This window comes from Octodon degus, unplaced genomic scaffold, assembly GCF_000260255.1.
Source record: "Octodon degus isolate 3935 unplaced genomic scaffold, OctDeg1.0 scaffold00072, whole genome shotgun sequence".
Classification (NCBI taxonomy): Eukaryota; Metazoa; Chordata; class Mammalia; order Rodentia; family Octodontidae; genus Octodon; species Octodon degus.
Window position 1 is genome coordinate 4,877,560 of NW_004524648.1, and position 10,503 is coordinate 4,888,062.

At 51.9% G+C, this 10,503-nt stretch overlaps 2 protein-coding genes across 5 annotated transcripts in view; both read left to right on the plus strand.

Moving 5' to 3' along the window:
• The window catches only part of Sez6 (seizure related 6 homolog), a 48,765-nt gene extending 45,667 nt beyond the window's left edge, over positions 1-3,098 (plus strand). Inside the window, exons 11-17 of one of the 3 annotated variants that reach the window (XM_004635392.2) lie at positions 389-583; positions 1,008-1,199; positions 1,299-1,496; positions 1,962-2,000; positions 2,252-2,369; positions 2,446-2,548; positions 2,710-3,098. In XM_004635392.2, the coding sequence (XP_004635449.1) occupies positions 389-583; positions 1,008-1,199; positions 1,299-1,496; positions 1,962-2,000; positions 2,252-2,369; positions 2,446-2,548; positions 2,710-2,742 (878 nt within the window). In that variant the 3' untranslated portion in view covers positions 2,743-3,098. The remainder of the gene's footprint in view (positions 1-388; positions 584-1,007; positions 1,200-1,298; positions 1,497-1,961; positions 2,001-2,251; positions 2,370-2,445; positions 2,549-2,709) is intronic. The other 2 variants (XM_004635393.1, XM_012515642.2) reach the window with 2 other exon arrangements.
• A 3,768-nt stretch (positions 3,099-6,866) lies between these two features.
• Positions 6,867-10,503, plus strand: part of Phf12 (PHD finger protein 12) — a 56,434-nt gene continuing 52,797 nt past the window's right edge. Inside the window, exons 1-2 of one of the 2 annotated variants that reach the window (XM_004635394.2) lie at positions 6,867-7,498; positions 8,142-8,323. In XM_004635394.2, coding sequence (XP_004635451.1) covers positions 7,433-7,498; positions 8,142-8,323 — 248 coding nt within the window. In that variant the 5' untranslated portion in view covers positions 6,867-7,432. Of the gene's footprint in view, positions 7,499-7,665; positions 8,324-10,503 lie in introns of both variants that reach the window. The other variant, XM_023719863.1, reaches the window with a different exon arrangement.

A 10,503-nucleotide genomic window follows, 5' to 3' on the forward strand; every position in this document is an offset into this window, starting at 1 on the left:
AAGAAAGAAAGAAAGAAAGAAAGAAAGAAAGAAAGAAAGAAAGAAAGAAAGAAAGAAATTAAGGAACCTTCTTTTGTTTTTATATGACTTTTTAATAGAAGTGACCATTTCCCTTATCCTACCTAGTCCCATCTCTCTGCTCTAAGGAACTTTCCAAGGTACTTTTAGAAGTGAGGCCAAAGCCTAGATGCTAACCCTGAAGTCTAGGAGACAGAGAGATACAGGATAGTCAAAGAAAGACCCTTGACTTTGAAGGAATGAATCTCTTAACCCACTCAGGTCAGTCTGAGCCCAGAACAACCTGGCAGGGTAACCTCAGGCTGAAGGGACTATTACAGTCCTTTGGAATTAGCCCAGAGATTGCATCTTGCCACTTCTGTGCCCACAGAGGTGCCCCGCAATGACACATGTCCAGAATTGCCTGAGATCCCCAATGGCTGGAAGAACCCATCGCAGCCTGAGCTGATACACGGCACTGTGGTCACTTACCAGTGTTACCCTGGGTACCAGGTGGTGGGATCCAGTGTCCTCATGTGCCAGTGGGACCTAAGCTGGAGTGAGGATCTGCCTTCATGCCAGAGGGGTAAGTACTTGTTCCCCATGTTCCCCAGCCCAACACAACCTCCAACCCTCATTCCTGGATTCTGAGAGTCCAGTGAGCTGTCCTCACTGTTTTAGTGGTATCCTTGAAAGTCGTTTACCTCTTATAGTCTGTTTCCTAAGCCATTTGGAGATGATACCTTTTCATAGCATTATCAACCAAGTACCCCATGTATTTTGTTCCTGGTGGATAGCCAACCACTGTTGACCTAATGAATGGGAAAGGAACAAATGGTTTTGTTAACTCTAATAAATGGGAGCGGACACACCAGGAAAATGGTAAAAACACTTTATTAGGGAGTAGAGCCATATAATGTGAAGTGACAAGCTGGTCTGGAACAAAATCAGGGTGGACTGGGCCTTGCTTAGTCCTCCTTGAGTTACTTCTGTTCATTCCCTACTCTTAGTGACTTCCTGTCATGACCCTGGGGATGTGGATCACAGCCGACGCCTCATATCCAGTCCCAAGTTTCCTGTGGGGGCCACCGTGCAGTACATTTGTGACCACGGTTTTGTGCTGACAGGAAGTGGCATCCTCACCTGCCATGACCGCCAGGCTGGCAACCCCAAGTGGAGTGACCGGGCTCCCAAATGTCTCTGTAAGTAACAGATGGGCAGGGGAAATCTGTGACAGAAGATAAAAGATGCTGCCTGCCCTCGGAGCCTGGCATCCTCACTGGGCTTTCCCTTCTTTGCAGTGGAACAGCTCAAACCATGCCATGGCCTTAGTGCCCCCAAGAATGGTGCTCACAGTCCTGAGAAGCGTCTACACCCCGCAGGGGCTACTGTCCACTTCTCATGTGCCCCTGGTTATGTGCTGAAAGGCCAGGCTAGCATCAAGTGTGTGCCCGGGCACCCCTCACACTGGAGTGACCCTCCACCCATCTGTAGGGCTGGTGAGTGCCCTATTCCCCCCCAAAACCCTAGTGGGCTGCTGTTGCAGAGATGTCCAGTGTTGAGAACCAGAACTACCTGCATTCCCCACTACCATCCTTCATGTTCCCCTTTGGTCTTCCCTCTGCCAGAACCTTCTGATACGGCATCATTAAGACAAAAGCTGGTGTTGTTGGAACTGTACTTCCAATTTGATTTGAAACTGTCTCATTGCTATCTGTTTATCAATAAAACTTTGAAAAAAAAAAAAGACAAAAGCTGGTGGGCCAGGGAGATAGCTCAGTAGAATAAGTACTTGCCTGTCCTGAGTTCAATCCCCGGTATGGCAAAAAAACAAAACGAAAAGCTGGAGTAGGTTCTCCTTGGACAGACCCTACCCACAATCAGCCCACTACCTCTGTTCCTTGTATTAGTGGTTTGGCCCACTGGGCTCACCCACTGTCCTTGGCCCTCCCCTCTTGTTCCAGCCTCTCTGGATGGGTTCTACAGCAGCCGTAGCCTGGATGGTGAGTTCTTGCCCTTGAGAGCTAAGAAAGCGGTCTCCCTGTACCTGGTTCTCACAACTTCCAAGCCATGGGTTCTCATGGCAGATGGAAGGCAGAGAAAGAGGTCTGGGCCTACCTGGACAAAAAGCTCCTTCCCTAACCCTAGCCATCTAGAAGAAAATGTTATCTGGCTGCCCTTGGGCACAGGTGAGGGGAAATGGGCTTTTGGTGACAGGGACCTCTGTTCCAACCCTGGCCTCTGTATTTTTCAGTTGCCAAGGCACCTGCTACCTCCAGGACCCTGGATGCTGCCCACATTGCAGCTGCCATCTTCCTGCCCCTGGTAGCAATGGTGCTGTTGGTGGGAGGTGTGTACCTCTACTTCTCCAGGTAAGTCTCTTCCTGTTCTGCATATCTGACTCACTCCTGCTTGTGCTCCTGACTAACAAGCTTCTCCATCCCACAGGCTCCAGGGGAAAAGCCCCCTGCAGCTGCCCCGAACACGGCCTCGCCCTTACAACCGCATCACCGTGGAGTCAGCATTTGACAATCCAACTTATGAGACTGGAGTAAGTACCCATGGCAGCCCTGACACCCTATCCAGGACTCAATTCTCTGCTCCCTTGGGTAGATACCCCTGAGGATCCCACCAAAGCCTCACTTTTTCCCTTTTGTTGGGAAGATAGACTGTGGCCTGGCAAATCTTATGCAAGTTTCCAACTCCCAGCAGTCTTTTTCTTTTGCAGGAGATGAAAGAGTATGAAGTCTCCATCTAGGTGGGGGTACCCTGGGGAAGCTCACTCAGCCCTGCACACAACCCAGCAGAAGGGCTCCTGGCTTTCTATTGCCCCTCCATCTCTTGTATATACCACCTGGGAAGAGATGCCACCAATCCTTCATGAAGTTGTGCCCTTTCATGCCTGCAGTGCCCATCATGGCCTATGTACTTGGCACTACTGCTCATTTAGGGCCTGTCCTTCGGCCCAAGTCAGGGGGCACCCGACTGAGTAAAACACAGCTGGAGCACATCATCAACAGCCAGCATTCTCCTGACCGTCCTCTATGCCCTGACCCTCCTGCCTGGGAGTCATAGGCACAGCAGGTATACCTTTCTCCATGTGGCCATCCCTGGCACATAAGACTCTCCAGCCAGGCTGCTGGTGGTGAAAAATGCACCAGGGTGCTCCTCACAGGACCATCACCATTGGCCAAATCAGCTCTTGATGGTGACCTTGGGATAGTTCTAGCATGCCAACATCAGCCCCTCAGAGAGCTCTCGAAAGCCCCAGAAATCAATGTTTCTGCCTCCTGGTCCATCCTGGTAGAGGAAATAATTTGAAAGCACTCTAAAGGGGTTCAGGGACTCTACCCCAAGCCTTGATTGGGCTCCACTGGGTACTTATGCTCCACACCAAAGCAGAATACTCCACTGCTCCCTGGCAGCCCTGTACTCTGATGAGAGGGAGACCTTTCCCTGATGTTTATCTGTCTCTTACAAACACTCCCCTTCCCACTAGTCCCTCCTGCCACTGTCCTATGACATAAGAGGAATAGGCAGGTATATTCTGGAGAGGAGCAGAGGTCCAAAGACCCAGGAATTTGGCATAGAACAATGACGAGCCCCAGGGCTGGCTGAAGGCCACTTTGTACATATAATGTATTATATGGGGTCTGGGCTCCAGCCAGAGAACAATCTTTTATTTCTGTTGTTTCCTTATTAAAATGGTGTTTTTGAAAAAAATCAAGTATTTGCCAAGTGGATGTTGCTTTTGTGGAAGGGAGGTATAAATAAATGGGCTATAGACCTCAGGACCAGAAGACATGTAGAACCAATCAATCATCCTTAGACTTTATTTAAAAACCAGTTACAGCCTATTGAACAGGGACCACCGTCCCCAAAGGGTTAATGCAACAAAGGACCCAATGGCTCATGCCACGGGGGTGTGGGAACCCAGGAACCCAACTCTGCACTCACCCCAATGCCTCTTTTCCTCCTCTTTGGCAGGCCTAGAACTACAGGCTGGCACACTCCCAAGCCCTTTCTCAACGCTACTGGACTGCTGACAAAGTCCAGGAAGTCTGCCACATCTCTCCTTTTCTTCCGCAGGAGCAATGCAGCTTAAGAGTTTGGCACCTAAGTTTCTTTGGGCTCTGGGAAAAGGTGGCCATGCAGGATTGACTTAAATCTGGCCTTTCCCTATGACTCTCGAGAGCCTTCTAAGATGAAAGTATCTGCCCAGCATACATGCTCCATGTTTAAAGGTGTACCCTGTGTGGATGCTTTCTAGAGAAAGAGCAGAAAGCAGGAAACAGGCAGTTACGGCAACTCAGAAGCCAGATGACAAAAATCCCTGATAAAAATTAGAACACCAGTAGAAAAAAAAAAATTAGAACACCAGGGGCCGGGGAGATGGCTCAGTGGAATAAGCGCTTCCCTGGCAAGCGTAAAAGCCCAAGTTCAATCCCTGGTTCCAAAAAAAAAAAAAAACTTAGAACACCAAACTGTGCGTAGTGGTGTATGCCTGGAATTCTAGCTACTAAGGAGGCTGAAGAATGAGGATTGCAAGTTGGATGGCAACGTGGATACCTTAATAAGGTGCTGTCTCAAAATTTAAAAAATAAATAAAGGCTGGGAATATAGTTTAGTGGTACAGCACCCCTGCATTCTACCCCCAGTATTGAAAAAGAAACAAAGAAAAATCAAAAGCAATTAGCACTTTCTACTTCTATCATCTTGTAGCTGGGAGGTATTGTCCACAACTCCTGTCCAACCCTTGGCTCTAACACAAGCTACTTAGAGGAACCCAGAAGCTTCAGTTTCAGCAGAGCATATTGCCTAAATCAGCCACTAGAGGTCGCTTCCAAAGACATCTGTATGCCACCTGCTCTCCCCACTTCTCCTTGAACATTCCGAGCTGGAACTTTCCAAGGTGGCTCCAATTCCTCAGTGAGCTAACCTCATCCTCCAAGCTCCAGCAGCAAGGTGTGTGGTAGGATTAGCTCCCAAGGCATTTGTCAACAGACCCTTGTCTTATTTCCCTTACTAGCCATGCCCTGTTCCTGATCTCAGGTGCAACTCATGGTGTTGATCCAAGCAAAGCTTAGCTCACAGGGTAGTACCAATGCCTTCCTCCTCCCATCCATAATGCCTTCAGGCTGACACAGCAGCACAGCTGGTTTCCAAGAAGTAGGAAGGAAGCCAATGAGAAAGGGCACATGAGGCTGCAACTTCTGAGGGCCTGAGGCATAAAGTACAGCCCCACGAGGGATAACCTCTAGCCTCTTCCATACAAGCAATCTAGCTCAGTGCACCCTCTCTGAAGGTCACATCTCTAGCTTATAACTGACTACGGTCTATGGGGGCCAAAACGGTCATCAAAAAAGTGAAAAATCAGAAAAACAAGCCAAAATTGCACACACTGGCAAACTTACCCTACCTATTTCCTCTTCTGTATTGTCTAGAAAGAAGGAACAGCAACCATTTTTGGTCAGTAGACAGTAACCTGTGATAATTCTTCCACTATGTGACCTACACAAATCATTGTTCTTTGCATCTGGAAATGAAGACATTAAGTCGGATGGTGTATAGATCCTTTTCTCTTCTGAAATGCAATGTGGGGGGCCTGCCCCTTAGCTCAGTTCTTTGGGGACTGGAGAGATGGCTCAGTAGAATAAGTGCTTTCCTGAAATGCAATGTGGCATAACCTTACGTGGGCAGGACACAGCCACATGTAAACGTCAGTTAAATCTCTAGTATCGGCACGACCATGCAGTTTTCTCCTCCACTGCTTCATTCAGTCTGAACGGTACCTGACTGTCACCCTAGAGGAGCAGGCGCCAAGACACAAGCATGAATCCACGCCCAGAATTCGAGGTGAAGGCCTTAGACTACAAATCCCAGTATTCACTGCCGCAGCTCAAGTTTCCCCTCTGGCAGGTTAATCCCAGTCTGTTGTATCATACAGCACATCCCATGCATAAAGAACTACGACTCCCACAATCCATCGGACCCGTCGCAAGTCTTGTTCCCAAGGAGCTATGCGCTTCCGTTCGCCCTTTGAACTCCCTTACGCGTTGCAAACTGGGAGTTAGAGTCCAAGGTAGGCAGGTAGCTGGGCGTTGTCAGGTTTACGGTCTCTCGGCCTCTAGATTCCTTTTAAAGAGCGGTTCGAACAGACATTAGTCAAGAGAGGATAATAACGGGTAGGCAGAACTTTTGCTTTCACTGCTCAAGGCATAGATGCTCGAGTTAAAGTTAACTCTCGGGAGCAGGAGGAAAGTGGAAACACTCTACCCACCACCAAAAGCGTCGGTTTTTGTCGCAATGGCTTTTCTCTTTACCAATATGGCGGCCTCGCCCGGCCACACTGATGTTGAACCAAATGGTCCTGTAATACACATTTATGAATACTGCCGTTACCGACAGCCTGCCGGCTCCGTTCAACACCACACCTTGCTCCTTCCTGATCGTTTCTGAGGACTTCCAAGAGCTTGGATCCCTTATCCCATTACCAAAATGGCGAAAGCAGCAGTTTTTTTGTGAGGGCCTACAGGTGTCAATACGCCTGCGCAGAAGCCGGCTGTGTTGTTATGGGGCGATAGGAAGGGACACCCAACACGCGTGCGCGCAAGTAGAGTCCTCTGGGTCTAGACACAAACACCAATGGATGGAGCGTCCCCGGGTTCCTGCGGCTGCGCCATGACCCCTACGAGCTTCTCCAAGCGCCTGCGCGAGAACCCTGGTCCCGCCCTTTTAGCTCAGTACGCTGGCGCCGGGCAAAAAGGCGGAGCTTCGGCGCTCCAGACGAATGCCAGCGCGGCTGCGCGCTGGGGGGTATCCCCTCACCGCGGCTGCGCGGGAGCCCTGCCGCCGGCTGTCACTGCGGTTGCGCGCGGCGAGCGGCGATCCCGGGGCGCCTGCGCGGGTGGCTTTGCGGGCGCTCGCGGTAAGTTTGCGCCAAGTGCGCGGCAGCCGGGACGCAGACGGCGGCGGCGGCGAGAGGCGGAGCCCGGGGACCACCCCCCATCACCCTCCCCCCAGTCACCTCACGTACCACAACCTCACCTAACCTCTCACCCCCCCGCCGATCCCCCCAGCCCCGGGATGGCAGCGTCCGCCAGCCTTCCCGGCCGATCCAGCGGCCTCCAGCACCGGCTTTAGCCTGTGGGACTAGGCCCCGCCAAGGCCCGACCCCCGGAGCCGGGACCCACTGTGCAACCAGCCTCCTGGCCGGGCTGAGGGGCCTCTCCCCCCTCACAGCCGTGGGGAGGACGCTGCCGTCCCAGGGACTGGGGGCCGGGGGGTGGGGGGGAGTCAGGACGAAGAAGTCAGGACCCGTGTTGGAAAAAAAGAAGGGGAGCCGGGGTCAGGAGCGCCTCCTTCCCCCGTTTCCCCCCTCCCCCCGGGGTTGGGGGGGCCGGAGCAGAGAGCGCCCAGCCCGGGAGGTGGATGAATGTGGGAGAAAATGGAGACCAAGACGATCGTATACGACTTGGACACGTCGGGGGGGCTGATGGAGGTAAGAGTGGTCCTCCTCATCCCTTTACCTAGCGCTGGGAGGGAACCTCCGCCCTCCGCCCCACAAAGCCGGCCCCAAACTCGAAGCGCCAGAGGGCCTGGGATTGAGGGGGGGTTCTTCCTTACCCAGTCTTCCTCCCATCTTTCAATTTGGGTGCCTGAGCTCAGTCTCTGAGGACGTCTGCAGCAGTTTCACCTACCCGCCGCCCTCGATTCGCTCTCCCGAGGCTCCAACCCACTCCATCTCCTTGCACCGGCGGGCCTCCCCACCCCCTTCTTGTCGGCCCCTTTGTGCTTCCCCCAGCACGTCCGGGTACCGGGCTTCGGGCCTCTCCCGAGCCGAGCTTTGGAGTCCCCCACTGTCCATACAAGGAAGTGGCGAGAAGGGAACCGCACACCCTCGCCCCATCCCCCTACCCAGATCCTCCCCATTTGGAAGAAGCTGTTCTCGTCGTGCTACAGGAACGCGATCTGGGCGCGCTCCCCCGGGTTCTGGGGGTTGAGAGGTTCTGGGAGCAGTGTGGATGGGAGGAAGAAGGACAAAAGGGGGGACAGGGGTGGGTGACGGAGAAGCTGCGCCGACGGGGCGAAGAATCGCCCGGGAGCTCCAAGTATGCACACACACCGTTTGTATGTGTGTGCAGCAAATCCAAGCTCTGCTGGCTCCCCCCAAGTCGGACGAAACAGAAAAGCGGAGTCGGAAGCCCGAGAAGGAGCCCCGGAGAAGCGGCAGGGCCACCAACCACGACAGTTGCGATAGCTGCAAGGAAGGTGGAGATCTCCTGTGCTGCGACCACTGCCCGGCCGCTTTTCACCTCCAGTGCTGGTAAGGCCTGAGGACCCCTTTGGAGCCCCTTGGCGAACCCGCGTCGGCTCGTTCTTTCACTCGGCCTGCCCTTGCCTGCAAAATAACGGGGTGCTTGCAGCCGCTAGCGGACTCTACAGCTGCTGGGCAGAGCACCTCCCCGCCCCCGGATGTTTGCCGGGATCCTGCCGTTCTGCTGGGAGGAGCAGCCAGTGGGTCCGAACCCCAGGGTGGGAGTTGTTAGGAATGAGACGAACCCCATCTGAGATTAGAAGTCTCCGGGGAGCAGGGACTGAGCCGCTCGACTGCTGCCGGCGGTGGCGGGGGAGGAAGGGGAGGAGCTCCGGGCCTTGTGCCGCTCCGCGGCCCGCGCGCCCGCCGCCCTCTGGGCTGTTATGCCGCCGGGCTCTCCTCACGGTGGGTGCGCGGAGCTCTCGGCCTCCCTGGTTCCGAGCCCTGCGAACCGGCGCTTGCGGCCCTGGATGGAATCATGGAGGGTGTCTCGAGTCCACCTCTTCTTTGCCTCTCTGTTTACAATATGGCGACCTGCCTTTAAATTATATTTTTATTCTCAGCGCCATTTTGGCTGCATATATGATTTGCAGACATCTCCCAGAGAACGGTGGGGGCAGCCCCAGAGTCCCTTATGCAGAATCTTCTCGGGGACCGGGGCTGGGATCTTGCCACTTTGGTCCCTTTCTCTGCCTCTGCTTGCCCCCTGTTGCCTCTTGGAGCTGCTTCCCTCCTCCCTCTTCTCTCCCCGTGCGGCTGCCTGTTAGGAAATCGGGCCAGGTTAGACAATTAAAATTGCCCTTGGGCGCAGATTTCACTTCTCGGCTCCGGATTGGCAAGCCCTTTGCCGCAAAATTCTTTGCTGCTGGGGCAGGGTGATGCGCGGTGGTTCCGGAAAGGGTTTTTTAAGGAGCTGGGAGCTGAAAAGCCGTGCACTCCCCTCCCCACCCCCGCCTTAGTGAATGAGAGGGGAGGGGAGAGACCCAGGAGAGAGAGAGGGAGGAACCTGGGTTGAACACCCGCTGCTTGATCCTCCTCAGCTGCTCAGCCCAGAACAATCCGGCAAAGAGAGTTTAAACTCCATTTTCTATCGAGAAATCACCCTGCTCACCATAAAAATCCCAAATCTAAGCAGCAAGCCCAGATTACATCTTGCTTACTGGTTCTTATGCTGTTGTTCAGCAACAGTTGATTTAGGCAGGCGTTTGATTTAGGCGAGAGACCAAGGAGCTGCTACCTGTTCTGTTTGTTCCCACCCTTTTTTGTTGTGATGAGTTTTGGTTTTCACTCATGTTGTGTTTTTTAGCTCTTCGTTAAAAAAAAACGTGAAATTTCTTTAAGGCCTCAGCAGCTCTATTCACTTTCCCTCTCTTGGTTTGTGGAATAGTGCTTACTGTATTTGTGCTAATAACGGGTTTTGGACCACAGATTAGACAGATGGCTGATACCAGCAAATTAAGTCTGTGGTCAGAAGTTATATGGGATGCTCCATTACCATTTTGAAGATAGGAGGGTACCACATCTTGGCTTAGAACTTTACAGGGCCCAGAATTATTATCCTGGAGGGAGCTTTGTTTGCTGGCCTTTTAGGTTTTTATTGTGAAGTGACTAATATCAGCAATAAAGGTCTGGTTTTTAGTCCTTACTTCCTGTGTGATATGACCCATCTGAAGAAAGTATACATGGGCAAGTTTCCTTGCTGTTCTTGAGCGCAGGAAAAATTTGTACATGAGCATGTTGTGTGGCTTATATTCAATTGCCTGCATGTTTTATTGTGCTTGCTTGATACATTTAGTAAGACTGTTGTAGACTTGATTTACTATGGACTAATATTTTATCCCTAGGATGAAACAGATATTAACCAAATCGGTGACTCTTCTTTTTTTTTTCAATTTGGAAGCAGATACTTTATTAACTGACCAAATCATAAAAACACCATGGTAGATACCTTAGTTCATCCTTCTAATAAGCCTGTTGATCTGGTCTTCCCTATTTCCTGCATCTCCACCTTCTACAAAATGGGTGGTCTTTTTCTCCATTCCACCTCGAGGAGATGATAACTTGAATGGCCACAGGAAATTATTTGCCTCTTTGAAGCGTTTTCCAACAGTATAGTATAGATCTCATGAATCAGATCCTCCATGCAGATGATTCCATATTTACCAAGAGATCGAGCAATCAATGAATTA